The 24,609-nt window shown below is 39.4% G+C and overlaps 2 protein-coding genes and 1 pseudogene across 4 annotated transcripts; 1 reads left to right on the top strand and 2 right to left on the bottom strand.

The window, feature by feature from the left end:
• The first annotated feature begins 863 nt into the window (after window positions 1-863).
• chrdl2 (chordin-like 2) lies at window positions 864-7,135 on the top strand. Of its 3 annotated transcripts, XM_024397930.2 has the most exons (12): window positions 865-1,046; window positions 1,637-1,749; window positions 2,024-2,117; window positions 2,364-2,509; window positions 3,259-3,352; window positions 3,447-3,508; window positions 3,698-3,773; window positions 3,840-3,932; window positions 4,153-4,341; window positions 4,444-4,626; window positions 4,745-4,837; window positions 5,162-7,135. In XM_024397930.2, the coding sequence occupies exons 1-12, from the start codon at window positions 971-973 to the stop codon at window positions 5,293-5,295; spliced, it is 1,353 nt and encodes a 450-aa protein (XP_024253698.2). In that variant the 5' UTR covers window positions 865-970; the 3' UTR covers window positions 5,296-7,135. The 3 variants fall into 3 exon arrangements, with proteins under 3 accessions (XP_024253697.2, XP_024253698.2, XP_024253696.2); XM_024397929.2 differs by having other exon boundaries at window positions 864-1,046; window positions 3,698-3,932; window positions 4,748-4,837; XM_024397928.2 differs by having other exon boundaries at window positions 866-1,046; window positions 3,698-3,932.
• Window positions 7,136-14,734: 7,599 nt separating this feature from the next.
• On the bottom strand, window positions 14,735-18,543 carry LOC112230656 (annotated as a pseudogene).
• A 182-nt stretch (window positions 18,544-18,725) lies between these two features.
• On the bottom strand, window positions 18,726-24,390 carry xrra1 (X-ray radiation resistance associated 1). Its single transcript, XM_024397927.2, has 17 exons — window positions 24,085-24,390; window positions 23,748-23,926; window positions 23,524-23,595; window positions 23,307-23,379; window positions 23,099-23,196; window positions 22,744-22,892; window positions 22,242-22,343; window positions 21,908-22,086; window positions 21,768-21,820; window positions 21,526-21,648; window positions 21,352-21,445; window positions 20,691-20,809; window positions 20,177-20,476; window positions 19,898-20,063; window positions 19,667-19,782; window positions 19,411-19,516; window positions 18,726-19,305 (listed from the first exon to the last, which is right to left on the bottom strand). The coding sequence occupies exons 1-17, from the start codon at window positions 24,176-24,178 to the stop codon at window positions 19,151-19,153; spliced, it is 2,178 nt and encodes a 725-aa protein (XP_024253695.1). The 5' UTR covers window positions 24,179-24,390; the 3' UTR covers window positions 18,726-19,150.
• Between the last annotated feature and the right edge of the window lie 219 nt (window positions 24,391-24,609).

The raw sequence follows: 24,609 nt of genomic DNA, 5'->3' as shown, positions 1-24,609 counted from the left end.
GGTCGTTGCGTTGAGCAAGCAGCGCCACTTGCGCACGGGTCCTAACCATTGTGCTCCAGTAGGAATGTGGTTCTCGGTATTGAAAGGTCTTACCTGCCTTAGAATCTTTGACAAATTAGTAGCAGGCTTTTGACCTCAAGGAGGTCATGTCATTTAAATTATGACATCATAGGCTCCCATTTTTATTATGACATCACAGGCTCCCATCCCACTTTCATTAGCGGGTGTGTTCAATCTGGAGTGCCAGAGTGTGCTCTGGGTGTTCGTAAATTGAGTGTTCTAGCCGAGGAGTAGGGTTGATCGAGCGTTCTGACCTCACAACGGCAGTCAAGCACCTAAGCTAACATTGGCTAGTTTGCTCTACTTCCAGACACAAATGAGAGAATCTCATTCTGACCATTTTACTCGCCCTAGCAGAGTTGGTTAGGGTGTTATCTTGTCCAGAGCGTTGGTGACTAACTGCTGTTGACAATGTAATTGTTTTTTTGCCGACGTTTACTGACACCGGCTATATTCAACGGGGTTTAAGTGTTTGTAAATTAATCAGTTATTCTGCGCTCTGGCACACAGACGAGAGTGCTCTGAAATCGAAGTAGATAGCCAGAGTGAATTTGCTAGACACTGACATATCTAGCAGGGTGTTATACTGTTTATGTTAGGGCTACTGTGCATTTGAGAGACACTAATATGTTCTGACTCCATTAAGTTATTTGACAATATCTATAGGCTTTATTCCTACTTTAGGCCTACTTGACAACCAACAAACTTTGACTTATTCATTCCATTTTCTTTGACATCACATCATTCACTTCACCCAGTTTATAAATTGGCGTATTCTTCCTGTAGGAGGCGCCTTCGATGAAAACCAAGAATAAATTCGTGATTTTATGGGGAGTTTCACACTGTCCTGGGGTTTGCTGTCGCAGTTGCTGCTATTTCATTTCATATTGACAAGGATTTATCCCCCAACATGAAGCATATATTCTTATTAATTAGCATCTGTTTGTTCGTTGGTTGTGCTTCGGATGTTATAAGAGCAAGAAAAGGTAGGACAGACTTTCTCTGTAAATCTAAAGTTAAACCGTTATCCACAATTGATGAAATGCGCCTGTAGCTCAAATCAAACGAAGAGTTTTACTATAGGTATACACTACAACTACTCACAACTGGCGATTAAACATGGGTTTATGTTATTTTTTTCCTTTTCTGGATTTCATCATTGTTCCAACCAACTTTTAAAAAATATATTTGGCAAGTTTATACAGCGTGTATTTCTAGCCTGTCTATAAGGTCAGTGTAGTATTAAACTGTATTTAGTATTAAACTGTATTTAGTATTCAATTGTGCTAATTCCGGTTGAAATGTATTAATTATATAACCACAACATTAATTATATAACCACATAACATCAATTATGACAGTATACTGATTTAATCCACGTGTTTTTTTGCCAGAAGATATTAGCAGTTATTACTCTGACAGGTTTGTGAGCCATGGAAGATCATTTTTTATTAGATTAGTCTCTTTCGTTTTCTGTTTATGAAAATTCCTGCTTTGCGTCATATTAAAGTGCTTCTACTGCTAAAATAACTTTCCATCTTACCTTCCATCTTTACTTTCCATTTTTTTCACCCAGTGTCTGCAGTGTTCTGTTCTTTCAAAGAGAAAACATACAGTCCTGGAGACAGCTGGCATCCTTATCTGGAACCCTTTGGTTTCATGTTTTGTATGCGGTGTTCCTGCACTGAGGTACTGTACCCATAGAATTAGAGTACATCATTGGTCAGTTTTGTCACATCTGTAGCCTAATATGAAACCATGTACAAGTGTACCAAAAGAAGCCCAACACTGCCCTATACTCTACTGTATCAAACTGTCCAAATCTGAGTATTGGATTGTAGGCTACTGTGTGCAAATAGGATTTAGGCTACTGGCTATACAGCCTATTGGCAGTTGCTTTAAAGGGTTCTGATGGGTGGGATTTCAAGGTATGCCTGTAAACCATGTAACATTTCCCTCATAGACAGGCCATGTGAAATGTAACACAATTAAGTGTCCTACTCTGCGGTGTGACAACCCAGTGACTGACTCTCAGCAATGCTGCCCTCGCTGTACAGGTACGATCAAGCATTCTCATACAATAAGCACACACAGGCAGAACAATGAAGTTATTTAATCATTTCTATGACACCATTTGGTAAAGTAGTACCTGTGTGCTTTTATGCCATGTCTAGTCACAGGACTTCAATTGCATACAGCAGTTCTATCATTGAGGGAAAAAAGGCTAGAGGTGTGTAAAACAAAAACATCCTGCTTTGGCATTCACTTATTCATCTTGTGCTTACCATTCATTATCTGCTCAGATGAGCCTAGGATCCCAGCAGGCTTGAGAGCCCCAGTGAAGTCCTGCAGGTATAATGGAACGTTCTACCAACCAGGGGAGACCTTTGCCAACCATGACCTCTTCCCATCTCGACAAACCAACCAGTGTGTCATGTGCACATGTTCAGTAAGTCACACTCTCTCTTCCTCTAGTTTATGGTGTACAGCTCATCACTCTGAGAACGTAACTGGAAGTTTTTCCTCATGTGTCAGCCATAATACTGGCAGTAAGCGACTTTTCTTTTTTTTTTAGGAACTCAGTTTGGTCTCAACTTATTGTTGAGAGTTAGAATAGTAGAATACACAAGGTGCAATTTTGAAATTTGGTTGTGCATCAGCAGTTTTTTTCTTGTTATTTCAGTCACTGACAATCACTCAATTAGCCCATGTCAGCAAAACATTTTCAGATTGGTATGTTAGTCTAGCCAACTATCTAAACTTGTAGTAATCATGGTTGAATTATCGACCGGGCAAGAAATGGTATGTGCCCACATTTCTATCCATTGGTTTTGTTAGTCACTCTCACTCAGATATCATATTAACATGACAAAGTGTGTAGAACTGCAAGAAATTAGCTTTAAAACGGCAAAAATGTATCCCCACCCTTTGGCATTGCACTGAATTGCAGGAAATTGGCTTTAAAACGGCACATTTTTATCTCCGCCCCATGGCAAAATGTGTAGAATTGCAGGAATTAACTTGTAAAAAAAATGATCTCTCTGCCGTCAAGAGGGAAGCCACTAAAATGTTTTGCTCGCGAGTTGGGGGCCCCGAAACAACATTTAGCTTAGGGCCTCCAAAAAGCTAGGGCTGGCAATGTCTACAATCACTTCTGTTCTTCCTTCACCTTTGGCTTTCTTCCACATTTGTTTTTAGAATGGAAATATTTTCTGTGCCCTGAAAACTTGCCAGCCGCTGACCTGCTCCTCACCAGTCTCATTCCCAGATACCTGCTGTCTGGTGTGCAAAGGTGATCACATTTGTTTCTTACCACAGCAGATTTCCCCCCTACTTTCTATTGTTATCAAAGTCAATGTATATCCTCTTCATTTGTCTTTGATTAGATGGTGGCATTAATGGGTACTCATCAGTGGAGGATGTAGGCCAACAGCTGAACCGAGGCGTTGTAGGTGGCTTTCTGTTCATTCCTTGATGGGTTTAGTCTTGTAGATTTGTCCAACCATAACATCCAAAACACCACACATTTGCAGAGAAGGGAGTGGGGTGGGGTTCCAACTCACTGGCATTGGAACGGCACATACATCCAAAATAACCCCATAATAACTGTGTCTATTTGTCTCTGTGAATACACAAGAGGCATTCAGTGGACCAGTGTGCTGGAGAGCAGTTCCGAGGGCGGTCTGTCCGCTCTACTCCATCCACTGTCAGGGGTACTCCCAGAGGCCTGAGCCTGCCCAAGCTCCACTTCAAAGGTGCTGCAGAGACCACTGTCAGGGGTACTCCCAGAGGCCTGAGCCTGCCCAAGCTCCACTTCAAAGGTGCTGCAGAGACCACTGTGAATTTCCTGCTGCAGAAAAAGCACCAGAAGGGTGAGAGTTAAATGATAGCCCTACAATAATTAATCATATTAATTAATGCTATTCATCTTATTATTATTATTATCATATTAATAGTAGTACTATTTTCATGGCCTACAATAGAGAGTCACTTACCTGGTCATTGAGCAGTCAATGTATTCTAACTCTTACAGCTCTGTCATTGTAATAATATGTAGTACTAGAGCATATATGTTGTTCCTATTTCTCTCAGCATGTCAGTACAGCGGCAACACCTACTCTCATGGTGATGTGTGGCACCCAGTCCTGGGGAAGGTCCTGGAGTGCATTTTGTGCATCTGTAAGGATGGCATACAGGACTGCAAACGCCTCTCATGTCCCAGCCAGTATCCATGCCAACATCCCGTTAAAACCGTGGGGAAATGCTGCAAGATTTGTCCAGGTACTGTGGCTCAGCAGTATTTACAATGCACTTCCAGAATATAATTTTAACAATAGGTTTTGAACAATATACATTTTTAATCTCTCTGATTTCTGCCCCTAGAACATAATGCTGAGAGCAACAGGACTGACTGTTACATGAATCTTGGACATGACAATAACAACCTCTTGGTGTACAAAGTTAAGCCATCGTCAAAGGTTCACACAGAGGACACAGTTAGGATAATTGCTATTGAAAGACAAGGGACTGCTGAAGTTGAAGTGCAAGTATGGAAGACAGTAGGAGGTAATAGGAGGGGGACGTATTAGAGGGCACTAGCATGGCAGTGTTAATAACAATGTTACAGCTGTGGATTACCTAACTATTCAGAATGTCACCCAATATGTATTTTCACTTTTCCCAGAAGTTTTACAATTAATGGAAACTGGGGAAGTTCTGAAGAAAGATCTTCTAGATAATCCAGATAACTACACTTTACTGGCGACATTGGATGAAGGTGAGTTTATCCATGTTTTTTGTGTGTTTTTTGTTGTTTTTGCATGCATACCTTTATTTTCCAGTAATTGAAAAGTTCTCTAGGTATAAATCTTGTAATACTTTAGTTTCTTTTTTTTCCATTTCTAGACATAAGGTCATAGACCAACCAGACATATTGTAGACCAAAGGAAATTTCATTTCATTTCAACTGATTAAAAAATGGCTGCTTCCTCTTGTCAGTGACCATCTTGTTTCCTGCTGAGGGAAAAAAAAGTTATGGATTTGTACGCTTTTTGTCTGCTGTTGGATGGCAACATGTCAATTCTTTGTTCTTTTTACACAGAGACTTGGAAAAGATTCAAGGAGGAAGAAGACAACCAGAAGGAATTTCCCAAGACCAGGACCTGTGAGGATGGTATCAGGGAGGTAGTGAAGTTCTTGTATCCAGACCAGCTAGAAAGCCTGTGCTCTTCTTAACTCTCATCCCCTGACTTTGACATCAATGGAAAATGCACAGCATTAATGTGCATTTCATTAAACATGAAACATAGCACTGCTTATTGGTTATAGAATAACAAGCTTTTGTTTATTTTTTAAATGTCATCATAACTCATTACAATGTGATGTTCCATATTCTCAGTAACAATTAGTCAGCAGAATTGTCAACATTGTCGGTAGCATTTGGTAGTAGAAGAAACCAAAATGGAAAAAATACTTTCAATGAATTACAGTTGTTTTCTGGCATACTGGAATACAGTAAAAACAGTATTATCTAAAAAATACAGGTGTACATGTATATAATAGAAAAATACACTGGGCAAATTAGACAGCCATCTGGCAATAACACCTTTATAGAGTAGACCATATTTACAATCACTTTACTGTTCTGCTAAATACTGCTGTTTGAAATTGTATGCCTTTTCAGAATGGACCGAGAAATATTCATTAACATATTTATTGTAAATACAAATATGCTAACAGATGTCATTTTGAGGCAGAGCGTACAACATTGGTTTGTTTGACATGTTTGTTTGTACATTCTGTAGACATTTGAGTGTGTACTGGAAGGTCCTTGCCTGAGACGCCATGGCTTTAGTTCATTGGGCTATACTGCCCTACCAAGCAAAAAGGCAGTAACTGCTCATTTGGTTGAAAATTGGTTAATGTCATTTTTCTACATTAAATACATGCTTAAACATGTGGACAAGTATCCTGCCTCTATTGTATTGGGTTTTGGAGAAAATGGGGGTCATGTTAGCAGTTACTGCATAAAGTTACTGTGAAACCAAGGTAAATAAAAACCATTTTTCTCAGTTCCACGCTCTGAGCAGTTACTGCCTTTTTGCTGGTAGGGCAGTGAACATATAGGGCTTTCCTCAGAAAATGTGGGTTTGATATCTGGGCATCGGTATTGCCCTGCAACAGCAGTTGTATCTATTCTTTCATAAGAGTGGCTACATTGATTTGCTGGAACTACTTTCTATTATGTTCTCTGAGGTGTTTATCATTATGTTTGGCCAGTTTTCTACAGACTAAGTTTCCATAGGATTATGTGTGATTTCAGGACTTGATGCATCTTTCTTCCCTTTGCACAGTGGCAAGGCATTCTTGCACGTGATTGACAAGGCTAAAAGTTGGAGCCAACCAAAAATATGATATAGTTGAGCTCTACCTGAGGCAAGAATTCCTGCACAAATCAGGCTGTTGTTATTCCTTGGACTACCCTCCAGTGAACCCAGTCAGACCAGGGGAATTTCTCCTTTATAAATTGTGCCTGTAATTTGGATTTGTGCTCCAGTGCTATAGTTTGTTTTCTCAAGGGTTGTAATGGCCTAACAGGATGAGCACAACAATAGAGCTCTGTTAATTTGATATAAATGTAGGTCATGAGTTGGAAGGACACCAACATTTTCCAATACAGAGAACTGAAGAAGAAGAGAGGGCTCAGGGAGGAATAATATTGAAAAATAAGAATACTGTTGATGGAGGACCCAGTCTTTAAAAAAAGGTATAGAGCATGGTTTCCCAAACTCAGTGTTGCCCCTCAGGTGCACATTTGGGTCTTTGCCCTAGCGCTACACAGTTGATTCAAATAGCAAACTCATCATCAAGCTTTGATGATTTGAATCAGCTGTGTAGTGCTAGGGCAAAAACCTAAACGTACACCCAGGGGGGGCCCAAGGACCAGGTTTGGAACACACTGGGATGGAGCACAACAGTAACATGCTTGCCAAATAGTTAGACACAATTAGATGATTTGCCGTATGTATAATACACCAAACCCAAGAAAAATAAATCCTTGGTCTTTAAAAATGTAGGATATTATTGGAGTGTTCTTCTATCACATCAAAGAACTATTATGAAACGTTATTGAGATAGAATGTCATTACTGTTCTACACACATTGAGATAGCCTGTCATTACTGTTCTACACACATTGAGATAGCATGTCATTACTGTTCTACACACGTTGAGATAGCCTGTCATTACTGTTCTACACACATTGAGATAGCCTGTCATTACTGTTCTACACACAATGAGATAGCCTGTCATTACTGTTCTACACACATTGAGATAGCCTGTCATTACTGTTCTACACACATTGAGATAGCATGTCATTACTGTTCTACACACATTGAGATAGCCTGTCATTACTGTTCTACACACAGTGAGATAGCATGTCATTACTGTTCTACACACGTTGAGATAGCCTGTCATTACTGTTCTACACACATTGAGATAGCATGTCATTACTGTTCTACACACATTGAGATAGCCTGTCATTACTGTTCTACACACAGTGAGATAGCATGTCATTACTGTTCTACACACGTTGAGATAGCCTGTCATTACTGTTCTACACACATTGAGATAGCCTGTCATTACTGTTCTACACACATTGAGATAGCCTGTCATTACTGTTCTACACACAATGAGATAGCCTGTCATTACTGTTCTACACACATTGAGATAGCATGTCATTACTGTTCTACACACATTGAGATAGCCTGTCATTACTGTTCTACACACAGTGAGATAGCATGTCATTACTGTTCTACACACGTTGAGATAGCCTGTCATTACTGTTCTACACACATTGAGATAGCATGTCATTACTGTTCTACACACATTGAGATAGCCTGTCATTACTGTTCTACACACAGTGAGATAGCATGTCATTACTGTTCTACACACGTTGAGATAGCCTGTCATTACTGTTCTACACACATTGAGATAGCCTGTCATTACTGTTCTACACACAGTGAGATAGCCTGTCATTACTGTTCTACACACGTTGAGATAGCCTGTCATTACTGTTCTACACACATTGAGATAGCCTGTCATTACTGTTCTACACACAATGAGATAGCCTGTCATTACTGTTCTACACACATTGAGATAGCCTGTCATTACTGTTCTACACACAATGAGATAGCCTGTCATTACTGTTCTACACACATTGAGATAGCCTGTCATTACTGTTCTACACACATTGAGATAGCCTGTCATTACTGTTCTACACACAGTGAGATAGCATGTCATTACTGTTCTACACACAGTGAGAAGCTGGCTTATCATCTGAAATCCATGTTTGCCTTTGAGTTGAGCTGCCCTGTGAACAGCTTGTCAAAAGGCTTGTTTAGGTCAACAGGTGTAAGATAAGCCCATTTGTCCCTGTGCCATTTTCATTGCAGTAACAAGAGCCATACACCGAGTCCTGTCGATATGGGAACGGTGCACAGACTTGTGACTAATATCCCTCATCTGTGAACCCCAACAGTCCACTCTCTCCCTTCACAGCTACAATGACTCATTGTGTTGGCTTCACACATTGCGCCAGACATTGCTGCCCATCTCTCACTAAAGGTCTGACAAAATATTTTGAAACAGAAGCCCCTCAGTTGTAGACCTTAATAGTTTTACAATGAAGCTGTGACTTATTTCTACAGGCTGTTGGACTTGACAGTTCCTGGCAATATCTTATTTTGAGAGGTTCAAGGTGGTCCTCTTCCATAAAGGAGGTAGATGTGCCTCTTTCCACTTCTCCATAAAAAAACACATCTCATTTCTCTTCCAAATTGATGAATGAGAAAGTATTTGCTATATGCCAGAATGCAGTGTTATATTTAGAGGAAGTAACTTGATCCCGGATAATAACGCAAAGTACAGCATCCCTCATTGTGGCAGGCCAGGTAGTGAACAGGGGTGGTGGGACTGAATTTTTTTGTCACATTGACATTTTTATACCTCAAGGTTCTATATTTTATTGCTGGTGGAAAATCTTGAAACTTTTCAGCATTTATATGGTCTGTTAATTTTTTGGAGGGGAACGTTTCAAATTCCCTCTAAGTAGCATTTGGCCAATTCAGCTATGCATGCTTAGTCTTGGCTCAGGCAATAGTAACAGCTGGGGGCAGTCAGTGGGTATAAATCAGGTAGTGGGGTCAGCTCTCTGTAGGAGCATGTCTACTCAACCCTGCTGCTGCCCATTGTTAGAGAATATGTCAGACCAGGGAATTCTCCCAGAACTGAAGAAACCTCACCATTTCAAGTACATTAAGGGTTAGAATCGGAGTAAGAATATTTACTACAACACTGTAATTACATTGTAGTGTTATTGAAAAGTGTCTCAACGTGTGAGTAGCAACAATATATTATTGTTAACTTATTATCCAAAATGTAGCCATTTCCTGTGGATAACGGGCTACAGCGAGCCGTTAGTTGCAGTAGATGGAGGCAGGTGAGGTGAGCAAACTAAATAAATATTAGAAATATCTGTCCCTGTGCTGCTACACCATAACTATGGTGCCTCACAGAAACAGTGTTTGTGAGGAACTGAAGCATTGCAAATCAATCAAGCAGTCTTTTGATTCAAAGGGAGCCAAATTGTGTTAAGTTAATTAAGTCTGATAGATGTGTTTGCTTTCATAGCTGATTAAGGTGTTCAAGAGAACCCCTGAGTTTTTGCTTCATCAAAATACTTCCGAAATCTATTAAGGGCACTGTTTTTTACACCCTACCCCTTTCCTTAATTAAGTTGGCCCTGATCATTTCAGCTGATGATCTGGGCAGTGCCAAGAAAATATGGACAATACTGGGATTCATGTCATAAACACTTCAGTCATTACACCCTCTTTCCTGAACCCCACTGTTAGAGGTTCACATTTTTAAACACATGCTTGTAATGGAGGCATGACTGATAAACCAAGACCATGTTTCACAGGAATATTTTTGTTCATCGCTGAAATTATTATTGTTCAAGAGAAAAATTGACTACAAATGTACAATTATGGACCATTCAATCCCTCTCCCTATGATTTCATGTTAAGTGTGTACTACAGTTTCTAAGTATACTTGTGCATCAAAAAGACTATGATGAATGGGGCCAATCTTGAATAAACTCATTTGGCACATTGATTAATGAGGAGTGTTGGTGAGGTAATCAGCTGTTTGGCCTCAGAGCCAAATGAACTGTTTCAGCCTCCCCACACAGTAGTATTCTCCTACTGTTAGGCCTCAATTTATGATCCAAAACAACAGTTGTATCTAAACATCTCTCAGGCTTGATTGCAACGATTAAGCCAGATGTGGAGATACTGGCGCACCCAGATACACTGAAATTGACCCGAGGATATAAATTCCTGAAGATCCTCAGACTCCTCATTGCCTTTCTCAGCTATGTCTGCCTATGTTTTCTTTTGGACAGAGAGCAGAGCCAGGTTCTATTACATCACCAAGTCCTAAGAGCATGTGTAAAAACCTGTTTTCAATTAATCACTTTCTTTTGAAGAGTTTTTCAAGAAGAGAGAGAAAGGGATTATAAAAGTAAATTACAAGTGAATGTTTATTTGCCTTTAAAGTTGTTTGTTGATATTAATCTGAACAAGAACTCAAAATAGACAAGAACAAAAACTTTTTTTCTCTCAAACGGTTTTTCTCAAACGCAATTCACAACCACATGTTTCTCTAACATCTAGAATCAGAGAGAGAGAGAGATCTGTTCAATAAGGATTACTGGCAATCAGTGCCATTGCAATTTAGTCAATTGTATCAAGAGGTTGAGCAGTGGCTGTACCAGTAGTGAAATGTGTGCTGTATTTGTATAGTGTAGTGTGTCTTCACATTGTAGATGTAGATCTATTACAGCATGCTTTACCTTGAGATAACTGCATACTTATGGTTTTCTGCGGACCTAAAATAAACATAAATATAACCGCGAACATTATTTTATACATAAAAACAAACAGGAGGGCAATGAACCGTCTAACAACCTCCAGATGTACTCGGTAAATCATAGGATTTCATGTGATGATGACAGATAGTATTTAAACGCAACTCAACATATGTATTATTTGTATGCATGAAATCAATCATAGATGTTTTTCTACAGGCAAGTGTTTTTTTGATAACACTTCTAACTAAAATGTGCAGGTAAAATGTGCAGGTAAATTACCATGCCATATTATCTTCTGATTTCAACATGTATTTCTGCTTGTTAGAATATGAATGTAATGTATGTTAGTTGTTTTATGTGATTATTGACAGAGAATTAAGACTGCAGAAGGAATGTGCATGGGCTGCGCATGCTTAACACAGACAACACCATATCTAATGTATTCAGAGACTGGGAAGAAATCCAGTGCTCAAGGCCTGTTTGAATATAGTAATGTGGAATCACTTGATATATTTTTTTAAATGCCCACTGATTTATTCCACCTGGGTTTTAAAGTGCATTCCACATCTGCCTAGCTGGAATATAATTTAAATCGTACGGTGGGCAAGACCATGCAATCAAGGAGAAGGACAGAACAAGGGATGGACAGAGAAACCAAAATGTGGGATGGGCAGTGATCAAGGGATGGACAGTGAGTGCACATTCAGGACCACATTCAGGTGGTGTGGCAACACTAAACCACAATTACAGAGTCGGAGTACTTTGTAATTGACTGTATGTTACACAGTAGAGATCTTTAATCTACGCTGATTGTATAACTAATTCTGAAATGTGTGAAATAATGTCCCTCCTTTAGCAAACTCACAGCTGACTGACACTGTGTTTTAATTTCTTTCCTTGAATTGAGTTTTAATCATAAAGTCTCAGCCTGTCAGTTTTGAATAATACATAATGCTATAGGCTTCTAGACTCCGTAGGTAACTATCTGTAGAGTACATTTGATGTTGTGCTGTTGTTGGGTTCGGAAACTTCAGATCTGCAAATAAGTCATTGTGTTTTCACTTTTATTTGCCTGGTTTAATTTGTTTTGTTCACAGCTTTCACCGTGTTTCTTTGAGTATCACTTTTATCAGTCTAGATGCAGGGATTTTGACTGTTTTGTTTTATGTACCAAAAAACAAAGATTCATTAGTCCACATACCTGCATGCCCCATCCTCTCGTAAAGAGTTCTTTCCTGCTGTGTGTGATAGTGTATGAATCTCCCAGCCCCTCCCTCACACGAATGTACCTTTGAAGAAACCTGGAAACAGTTCATCATGTTCCCTCATTGCATAGCCAAGTCATGGAGAGGGAACCCTGCCTCAGTTTAGACCATCCGTGGCCTGTTTTTCCATTGCATGGGTTTGCTCAACAGTTGCCTTTTACTCATGAAAGCAACTCTGCTTACTGCATGGCACACGCAATGTGTTATTTTATTATTCACTAATATGATATATTACAGATGTGTAATGTCTTACGTTGGCATCTAAAATAAGACAACTTTCATGCTCTTGACCCAGAGCACCTAAAGTAAGATTGGGGTCAGTTCAGATTTGGTAACTGTTGATTGATGAAATTAATCCAAACATACATTCCCAAAGCACATGAATGTCATTTCATCTGGTCCTGTGAAATTCAGAGAGAAAGTTTCAATTGATAAGCCTGTCAAAGGGACAGGGTACTATCCTGCATCAAGGGACGTTGCAAGCCGTGCGGCAAGCAATAACACGGCTGTGGCACTGGATCAGACACCAGTTGATTCCAAAGTGTGCTTCCAGAGTTAAGCCCTGCCAAAGGCAGACCATTGTGTATCAAACATAACCTGAGTGCCTATTGTGCCAAAGTGATATCATGCATGTCAAAACCATAGGAAGCAAACCTATTACTCAAAGATACGATGCATCTAAATGGCCACCGCTGTGTTTTCTACACCAGTGGTTCCCAAACTTTATAGTCCTATACCCCTTCAAACATTCAACCTCCAGCTGCATACCCCCTCTAAAGCACCAGGGTCAGCACACTCTCAAATGTTGTTTTTTGCCATCATTGTAAGCCTGCCACACACACACAGTATACAATACAGTTATTAAACAGAAGAATGAGTGTGAGTTTTTGTCACAACCCGGCTCATGGGAAGTGACAAAGAGCTCTTATAGGACCAGGGCACAAATAATCATATAATAATAATCAATAATTCTGCTCTTTATTTAACCATCTTACATATAAAACCTTGTTTTTTTATCGAAAATTGTGAATAACTCACCACAGGTTAATGAGAAGGGTGTGCTTGAAAGGATGCACATAACTCTGCAATGTTGGGTTGTATTGCAATGTTGGGTTGTATTGGAGAGTCTCAGTCTTAAATCATTTTCCACACAGTCTGTGCCTGTACTTGGTTTTCATGCTAGTGAGGGCCGAGAATCCACTCTCACATAGGTACGTGGTTGCAAAGGGCATCAGTGTCTTAACAGCGCGATTTGCCAAGGCAGCATACTCTGAGCGCAGCCCAATCCAGAAATCTGCTATTGGCTTCTGATAAAAATCTATTTTCACAGAACCGCTTGTTGCAATTTCGATGAGGCACTCTTGTTCAGATATCGGTAAGTGGACTGGAGGCAGGGTATGAAAGGGATAACGAATCCAGTTGTTTGTGTCATCCGCTTCAGAAAAGTACCGCCGTAATTGCACACCCAACTTACTCAGGTGCTTCGCTATATCACATTTAGCATTGTCCGTAAGCTTGAGTTCATTTGCACACAAAATATCATACATTGATGTAAAGACCTGGGTGTTGTCCTTGTTAATGCAGACAGAAAAGAGCTCCAACTTCTTAATCATAGCCTCAATTTTGTCCCGTACATTAAATATAGTTGTGGAGTCCCTGTAATCCTAGATTCAGATCATTCAGGCAAGAAAAAACATCACCCAGATAGGCCAGTCGTGTAAGAAACTCATGCAAGCGGTCAGACAAGTAAAAATTATGGTCAGTAAAGAAAACTTTAAGCTCGTCTCTCAATTTAAAAAAATGTGTCACTACTTTGCCCCTTAATAACCAGCGCACTTCTGTATGTTGTAAAAGCGTTACATGGTCGCTGCCCATATCATTGCATAGTGTAGAAAATACGAGAGTTCAGGGGCCTTGCTTTAACAAAGTTAACCATTTTCACTGTAGTGTCCAAAACGTCTTTCAATCTGTCAGGCATTCCCTTGGCAGCAAGAGCCTCTCGGTGGATGCTGCAGTGTACCCAAGTGACGTCGGGAGCAACTGCTTGCCTACTCGTTACTACTCCACTGTCTCCGTCATGTCTTTTGCACCATCAGTACAGATACCAACATGAGCAGCAGCTACATACGGACCATTAGTGGAAATCCCAGGAGAGATTAAGGGTTAATGTGATTGGATGTTAATTATTTGATATGGCTACCTATATCTGACATGGTGTTATTTCACTGAATACTAGATGGTTTAATTAGATTTTTGGCAGTGAAACAAGGCTCCTCAGGTGAGAAAAAAACCTGTATAGCCCCACCGGAAAATATAAATGGACTGTTTAAAACTGCGAGGGGAAAAAAAAGTTCTTGATTCACATTTTTATACCCATTTTCTACACAAACCATTTCCGTGATTGGATCAGACTGTATATTGTGAATATTGAAAATGTTTCAACTTGGCTTTAATATACTGTAGCGAACACAAGTAAATATATGAAAACACCATCTTTAATGAATATGCAGATTAAACTTTCAAGTTCATTTTCTACCATAAAAAAAATAAAAATGCATTCCGACAGACATTTTTTTCCCCACAAGACCCAAGGAAAGGCACCAGTTGAGGAGGCAGGTAAGAGCGTGCCGTACTGCGGCTGTTCAGAATCTGTTCTGGTTCCCCACAGTATGAACCCTTCAATACTTGCAGAATTGTAACCAATTTCAAACCCACAAAATAAATGCTACAATAACATGGCAATGGTCAACTAGCTCTGACGGTACTTTACAATGTGTTGTGGATATATTTATGCCACTTTATCATATACAGTAATGTGGAAATATATTCAAAAATTGTTTGTTTTTTTAAATAGGAAAAAAATGACAGCATTCTTCCAAATGTTGCCGGGACATTTGATAATGTGCGTCACTCTAGATTCTCTCCATCTGGGCCTCAAGTCCCTCAAAATGGATGTTAATCTTCTCAGTGTTCAGTACATTGCGAGTATGTCGGACATTTCTTTTGAAAGAATCCCATAATAGAAGCCTGCTTAGTTGATTTATTAGAGGCTGCAACATTCTTCCTTCTCTTCTCCTCCCCTTTCTTGCCAGTTGAGGGTTTTGGTAGGTCTGGATTCATCTGGGATGGTTTACTTGCCTTAAAGTCATCCTCCGTCTCAGAGTAGGATTCACTCTCATAGCTTTTCTCAGTCACTGGAAGGTAGACAGTTTAAAATGTTTTTGAGATGAGACATCATTAAGACATTGAGATAATATATATATATATATATTATCTTAGCTTTAACAGACACACACTTCGAGAAGAAATAGGCGTCATGTGTATGTCAGAGGCGTTATACTTAAGCAAAATGTTAACAAGAAAATTTTGAATAGAAAAAAAACAAAAAAAAAAATATTTTACCAATGCACCCCTCGTCATCCAAAAAGGTTTCAAGACAGGTCTCCTCTTCCTCCTCTTACAATCCGAAAGCTCCTGCATGGACTGCTAGGTAGATAACGGTCAATACAAATTGGTGATTTAAAAAAAAAACAGATTAAAAAAAAAAGTCTTACTAATTATATCCTGCAACTTCAACAGTTTAGTACTTAAATCAATAAAATGGGAACGCTTACAAAAATAGCAAAAGCTTCTCTTTTTTTGATTCAGAAGGCTTGGTGATGGGCCCCTCTGTTCTTGCAACCTTGGAGGACAATCTGGAATAACTAACATAGAATAGTTCTGTTATTAACCATGAAACAGTTGAACTCTGAAGTCCAGTGTGAATGTCGAGGGGAGCCTGAGCAATAAGCATGCCCTCCCTTTACAGCTCATCTTAACCTCATCATCAGTACTGTCTGACTGAGGCTTCTTTATCCTCCGACGCTTGTTCTTCTTCTCTTCACTATCGGAATGGTCAAGACGCTTGCTCTTACTACTGAAAGGAAAATATTCTGTTAAAGCATATTCTGGAAATGCCATTCAAAACACTCGCCGTTCACCAAGATGACAAGGTTTCTGTGAGATGTTGGTTCTGAGCAGGGATGGAAGTTAAGCTAGCCCGCTAGCATTTTTCAGACTGGGCTAGTAGAACATGTGCCAACGAGCCCGGTGGCCAGTGAATTATTGTTATTAGAATTTTTTTTTATAAGTATCGCTCGGCACAGACTTTGAATACGAATAAGACCCAGGCTAGTTTTAAAAAAAACTGTCTACTAGCCCGGCTGGATGGTGACCAAAATCTTTAAGATTCATCACTGGTTCTAATATACTATACAAGCCCTGTGTCAAACAAATACTTCCTCTTATAATCACTGCAGTGTCCATGGTATTTTTTAATTATGACACAAGTTGTATATTCATACAAGGACTCCTATAAGAGTTAGTAATACACACCTAATATCTTTCTCAACCACAGCACCTTTTGGTAGTTCCTCCTTGACAGGAGTCTCTGCTTTAGGGACTGGGCTTGAGGGCTTCTCATCCACTGAAGAGGACATATGGGCTGCTTCTACCTCTTCCTTGATGGATTTGTCAGATGTAAGCCAGATGTGGCAGACATACAGGATTTATCTTAAGAGATGTAAAGGACAATAGTGCAGTATTTACATGTGAAATTATAGAACAATATCTCCATATATGATATGCGAATGTTGAAAAACTCACTGGTTGCTTGATTCCCAAAGAAGTTACTCATAGGATGTGTCTTTGGAGCTGGTTTAGTTTTGGAGGGCTCAACCTACAATATCAAATAAATGTGACATCACAAGGTATAGCATTATGTGTTGTATCGGATTAAATGAACATCACATGGCTTTTGCAGAGCACAGAAACACGCACCGCAGGTGCATCCTCTCTGCTCCAATGTTCACTCTTTGCTTGACTCTTGGAGACATTCTTGTTTGCAAACATTCCCATAACGCCTTTGGACTGCTTGGAGGTGGGTTTAGAGGCCAGACTAGAATGACCATTGATGCCAGATTTGGTGTGCGACGTCTCTAGCGGTGGGGCCTGTGTCATCTCATGAGCCTGCTGCACCTCTGTCGAGGACATGGGTACTGCATCAGCACAGCGAATTGCACTGTACCTGCAAATAGATTGGTATGTTCTGATAAATAACTCACCAAACTTTATATTTAACAGCAATTTCTCAATCTATTATTTGGACTGCGTCAAGTAAGAAGTGTGAAGACGGATATACCTGCTGCAGTTCCTTAGGTTCTCTTTCACAGCATCATAATCCGCACTGTACAGGGGACCACTGTCTTTCAGCACTGCCGTCTGAACACTGTACACTGACGGTCAGGCTCTGCTTCGACTTCACATCTACAACACATGACAGATGACATTTATACATTCACAACACTTCATATTCATCCAGATGGAGTTAGGAAAGGAGGTAGGTGAACTGGTCATTTACCCTCCAACTGATCCTCTTGCACTAATGACACCTTGTGACACTTAAGGGGAAAAAAAGCATTGAAAAATAACCTAAGTACAAACTCAGACATACCAAAACAAAGCAAGAATCCTATGTCCAACGTTGTTTCCAAATGGGCCTACTGTTTAATGTCGAGTTATGTAGGGGCATGGTGAATGAAATTGGGCTTTTTGGCTTGTTCTCTTACCGTGGTATCATTCTTGACAAACTTGCCAGACACAAGGTAGGTAGCATGGAGCAGAGCTGAGCTGTCCAGGTAATGATATAGCACTGAAATATACACATCATGATGGACTCGGTTGTAAAAGGCAGTTTAGGAGGTTGGATCTGGATACACATTGCTTGGCTAAGTTGACATGGACCCCAAGAGTGAGACTCAGCCATTTGTATGTCACCTGTTAGCACACACACAGTTTTTAAAGTCTGTTGTCAGAGATCTGTGGGATCCATACAAATCAAATTGTATTGGTCACATACACAAGGTTAGCAGATTTTAATGCGAGTGTAGCGAAATGCTTGTGCTTCTAGTTCCGACCCAATTTATGTAGTTTACCCTGAGACTTGCAAGCTCGATCTGGTATGTTATATTCCTATCTTCTAGGAAGGAATACTGCTCGAAGTTTCCCCCAACCGACTGTGTAGTCACACAATTTCGGGACCTGATGCGGTCTTAAAACTACACTGCATCATTCGACAATAGCAAGGTGGGCAAGTGATAGCTATCTAGCGTAGCTAGCCTGAGCAGTCAGGTAGCTGACCCGAACAGCTAGTTGGATCGATCGAGATAGATTAGTTAGCTAAGTGACTTACGATTTTATTCTGGTCGTTGACAAATTCATCAATATTATCCAAAGAAAGGTCATCCATTGTCCAATGTATGTTGCTATCTATTCGATAACTCTTTTGCCTCCGTTTCAGGCGGGAACACACCGACGTCACTTACGGTCCTTTATTTACTTCCTGTCATGAGTGTTTGTGTGGGATATGTTCAAGAGTATCAAGCGTTCAGGGTCTGTTGCATAGTATTTGTACAGAATCATAACGACACACAAAGTTGAAGTGATGACAGGTCACCCCATATCACATTGGCACCTTGTTAGATTGTTTTACCAACTAATTTATTAAAACAGATTTTATTGATACCCCACTGAAATACAAAACTGCCATGAGCCTGGGTGACAGTGCCTCCATTTGCAAGATCCACTGTTACCTTCTTGTCAAGGTTGAATATAGTTGAAACAGAGCTATTTAATAATGAAAGACAAACAAATGCATGATGATAATGTTATACATATACATTATGTTATACATTAACAGTTGTCATAGATGGGCTAAATAAACTCAATAAGAACGTTTTCCCTTCAGCCCAGAAATAATTTGTAGCTGATCATTCTCTTCACCTAAATTGGAAGAAGAGTGTTTGGTTGCTTGTTTAATGTTCATGTTTCCTGAAAGTACCAGAGTTTGTGAATCTCTACTTGTGGTTGGTGGTCCTCTCATACTCCATATGTGTTGCTTGCTCCACTGCCTTCATGTGAACCATCTTGTACCTTTTCTTCATATCCCTCAGCAAAGTCAAAGCCTCTTCATACTCATCCTTGAAGACGCCCTTGCCTTCTAAGACGTTAGCTATGAAAGAACAGGATTACATACTTAACAAATAATATGACATATAATAAATAGATAGATATTCACTTCCCATGTTATTGATGACAATAAAAAGAGGTTTAGTACTTAGAGGGATTTCGCTGATTGTTTTCCTCTCGTTTATTTGTATGAGCATCTCTTCAACTCTTTCTCCTCTCTGCTTTCTTGGTCTCAGAGATGGTAGATTTCCAATCTGAGAATTAAAGGTTGTTGTTGTTTTATTATTAAATATGGATGACTGACACACAACTCAATAGGTTGAAGCAGATAACACGTGACAGATGAGATCATATGACATTTTCACTAGTAGGCATGTGCTTCGAATGTTATTCACATAGCTCACCCTTTTCTCCTTCTCTTCATATGGCTTCTGCAGGCAATCAAGGTTAGGTTTGGAATCTCTGTAAACTAGGAGATTCTTGAGTTTTTGTTCCAACATTCTCACAGTGTGTTGTAGTCCTGTAGAACACATAAGATCACATTACTTAAGGGAGTGCAGCATTGAAATTGCCCACAATCCCGTTGACTCGTAGGAAAATTCGACTTAAATGATTCATAAAAGGGTCCTCCTCACCAACAGGCTCCACCATGTCTGGATCTGGTTTGGCATCCAATAGCAATTCAAAGCCTCTGAATTTTCCTGGAATTGCATTTGACTCATTTTTCTCCTCAATCTCTTTGACTTCTTCTGTCTCATCAGATAGCAGATGGTATTCAGATTCATCATGTAAATCTGTCACCTGAGAATAACAAGTTAACTATTATACTCATGTCACCATACTGTACATTGGCATGTTCAACCAAAGCAAATAACTGTCCTCCTGAATATCATGAAAGAGACCATGCAAATCACCTGTGTCACAAAGAATGACTCTCCATGTTGGAAGGTATCATCTGATGATTCTATTGCATCCTCTATTGCCTTGACTCTATGAGCAGTTCCCATGGATTTCTGTTTATTTTCCTCATCCATTGCGTGTGAGGAGCAGCCAGACTTTTCTGTTGACTTTCTCTCTACTGAGAGAGGATTCGTACAATGATCTTCAACATGCTTCTCCTCCAGAGAGCCAGGATCAAGTAAGGCAGGACTAGAAGATTCTTCAAGGAGAATCAATAAAGGCACCTTTGTTACCTTTGGGATTTTGTTTTTTACCTGAAGAAAAAGATAAATATGAATGTTCCTCAATTAGTTTCAAAATCAAAAGTTAGTCTCTGTTAGACCCGAATGATGTAAGATGCATTGAGTTTGAAAAATATTGAAATGAAAACTAAGACTGTGCAGTCAAAAATGTGCAGTTATATCTTACTTCCTAGTTAAATGAGTATGTGCTGTGCCGAAATGTGGATTAAGAATATTGCATTCAAACCTTTCGTTTTGAGTCAATACATAATATCAAAGGGGGCTTCACAACTTCTGATGTCTTTTTGCGCCTAATTCTAATACCCAACCTTTCCTGGAGAAAGTATGTCAGAAGTGGTGGGTCACCTGGATGGAAATACAAGAAATGACAAGAATAAAAAGTTAAAGGCCCAGTGCAATCAAACACTTTATTTCCTGTGTTTTATATATATTTCCACTCTATGAGTTAGGAACAATACTGTGAAATTATGAAAATTCTGATAAATGCCATTTTAGTGTAACAGCTGTTTGAAAAGACCGCCTGAAATTGCAGCCTGTTTTGGTGGGATGGAGTATTGGCTTTCCTGGTGACATCACCAGGCGGTAAATTAGCCAATAAGAAAGAGAGTTCCAAACCTCTTTGCCAACAGCTAGTTTTCATTTTTCTCCTACCCACTCAGACCACTCCCAGACAGTCCTAGCAAAAATGTTGCTTGAGAAATTGCTCTTTCCTAAGAAGCTATTTTTGGTTGTTTTTTTTACCATATTAAATGATTTGATATTGAGATTCAAATGGCTGCATTGGAACTTTAATAAAATGTCTGTGTTGATACTTAAATAGATTATTTAACAAAAGCTCAAATTCATATCTAATAAAGGCTTCAAATAAATATGGAGAGTCAACATACCACTTCTCTGTGTGGTCAGTGGGTTGGAGTGAATAACAATCTCACTGAGCATAGGAAACAGGGCCACAGACAACAGTGCTTCTTCCTCAACAATCTGGAGGCAATAATGAGACACAAGTGACTCCACTTACTCACAGTATAGTCTTCCCAAATATATTCAGACAATATACAGACCTTATTGTCAGCCAGATTGAGGAAACAAAGCTCTGGTAGTGGCAAACCGTATGCTCCAGAAAATTTCTCAGTGTCAAGGGATATGCGAATGGGGGAATCGTCTTTGGATTGACCACACTCATCCTATAACAGAAAGACCATGCAGAAAAAAGAGCAATAAGTTGCAAGTGTTAGTGTTATAGAGTATGAAGAAGTAATAAAAGCACAAAGAAGTGATACAAATCACCATAACAACTTTGTACCTCTGAACTGTTCTTGATATGTTCATGCTGGTGTTTCGGAACACCGGAGACAGCTAGATTTAAGAAATAGTAAACACATGAATATTGTCCAAAGAAGTGTACAAGCCAGCTACGTTATTTTAAAAATATAGTATACCAACCATTCATGTATTCAGTCTCTAACCCCTCAAAGACATGGTGATTCCTGAGGTCCTGTAGGTCACAATTTTGTTTGTGAAACACCTGCTGGTGTTGCAGATATCCCTTCTGTTGCAGGTTCCTCGGCAACACCTCTGGTACCTCTGAGATACGATTCCCTTGCAGGTTTAAATGCTGTAGCCTAAAATGGACATGCCATATTGCTATGGAAGTTTACAGATATATACAGTAGGTATACAGGTAGGTGTGTATTATGCACTGTAATGTATTGGAGTATTTTCTTAATTTACCATACTGTGGACAGTAAAAATACTAACTTTATAAACAATGACTGACCTTTTCAGGTTGGCAAGGCTGCTGAAGACACCAGAGGACAGCTTATTGTCATCTAGCATCAGCACTTCAAGAGTTTGAAATCGCATGCCATTATCCTTTGCACTATTCAGTAGGAGTAAATATTAGCTTATTATTCGCCATACTTATAGTTTTCATAAAATTACTTTAAGTGTGTATTGTCCATCACTGTTTGCAGGTATTCAGTGCAAACTTGTATAACGAGACAGAATGTAAATCTCTCTTCTTTGTAATTCTATACTGCCACCTAATGGAAGGTAGGGTACTACACCATAAACTTTAAGCAGATAACAATTAACAAGAGCCACGTTTCTGAACACTTGCACACCAGGAAGCCACTCATTTCATTCCTGTCGTTAAACCCTGTTGAGTAGGAATATTTCATCAATGACTGGGTGAACTAAACCAGAAAACTGCACCTACCTACAGTAAAAAGTTGACTATTTACAATAAAAACAATTTGATTCCAGTAACATAAACTTACCGTTGTGAGGGGCCATGGGGAGGGGCTGCCAGGTTGGGAGGAAGAAACTGAAGTTGATTCCCGGTGAGATGAAGGACTTTCAGACAGGGAAGTAGACCAACGGACATGATGTCATCACCAGACAGATTGTTGTAAGACAAATCCAACACCTGTGCCACATGAAATACAGTTAAACATAATTTAGTTGGGAGAGATGAAGGTAATTCCTTCTCAATCCAAGTCAGTGTAGTGATTCAATTAGAACATCTAAAAACATCTGGCTTAAACAATGAATGTATCTGCCTTTCCAATATAGCTTTGCCAACATGTTAATTATGAGAGTACAGGGTATTGTAGAACCATAGTGTTATTTTACCTCCAGGTGAGGGAAATCTTCCGCATTGAGTGTCACATTGCAGAGGCCATTCAAGGATAGCTCAAGTTCCCTCAGAGAGGGGAATTTACCAAAAGGCTCTGAAACAGAAAATCATTTTTGTTGTTGTTACTTTTCTATTCTGTTTAAATGAACATTTATGTATAAGATGTTAAATAATGAAGAAAAAACACATAATTACATGATATACCTATGGTAAGACTGTTGTCAGATGCGTTGACATAAGCAACATTCTCAAAATCCAGGAAATCTTCTGTATTGATCTGTTGAAGAAAGAAAAAAACGTCAAACATTACTGAACTTTATGAAGCTATGTGTCTACCTATAAACTATCTCCCATTGGAATTAAGACTGTTTGAATTCATCCAACACTAAATTAAATGAATCGCTCAAAGAGCAAATCTTACCAAATTCAATCTCTGATCACTGATGTCAACAGAGCACAGGTCAGATGGCTTGTCCACACAATGCAATGACAACTACAAGGCAATATAAAACAATCTCAAAATAGTTATTTTTATTAACTAATGAGATTAAATATATTATTTCATAGATACATTGTTCATTGTTTACTGCATGGGTTGGCGATTTATTGAAAAAGAGTTGTAAACCAAATGTGTTCTTTGCTTACCAGGAGAGGAGCATCCAATGTATAGCCAGGAATATCTGATGTCGCACACTCTTCAACCCGTGTGCACTCAGACACAATTGAGTTTGAGGCAAAACTGTTTCCCTCTGATTTCTTAGTTCGTGTATATTTGTATTTATGTTCCACTGCATTTCTGTGAGCAACCAGCCAGTGACCAGCCCCTAACGAATCAACAGAAAACAAGCACCATGCTGAATTATTTTATTCCAGACAGTCTTGGATAGATTAATCAAATGCCATTCGATAGGCCTATCAGTGAAGTGATAAGACTACAGTGAACAGTGAATACTATTGCTGTTAGAGAGTGGTGAATTCATACCGTTTTTTCGTTGATGAAACAATGGTCGGATGGGAAAACAATTGACGGGGTAACTGTCTCCCACATCGAATTTGTAGAGTCCGGCTGCAGCCATTAACGTCCACTGTTACATCTACAGCAAGTACCTTTTTGTTGAGAGCTATCCAGACACAATTTACAGCCCAAATTGACCTATTTTACCATAACTGTTAATTTACCAGCCAGACATCATTAAAAAAAAACAATTTTCATGATGTACGTACATGGATAAACATCCAATCAGTCAAGACTCCGGTATCCTAGCAACACGTCAACAAGTCGGGACTACATTCCCTCCAGCTGTTGGCAGTATAGAATGTTTTGGTCTCTTTTGCCGCCACTGACTTTTCACACAACATGGGTGTATTCATTACAACAATTATGTTGCAAAACGTTTAGCAACAGACACGTTTACTCCAAATGGAAATGTGCAAATTTGCAACAAAAACGAGAGTTTCAATTGGACAAATTCATGTTGGTAGCGGTGTTGTTCCATATGCTCTGTTT

The sequence above is a fragment of the Oncorhynchus tshawytscha genome, linkage group LG33 (genome assembly GCF_018296145.1).
Source record: "Oncorhynchus tshawytscha isolate Ot180627B linkage group LG33, Otsh_v2.0, whole genome shotgun sequence".
Taxonomy (NCBI): domain Eukaryota; kingdom Metazoa; phylum Chordata; class Actinopteri; order Salmoniformes; family Salmonidae; genus Oncorhynchus; species Oncorhynchus tshawytscha.
This window is presented reverse-complemented; position numbering and strand designations above follow the sequence as displayed.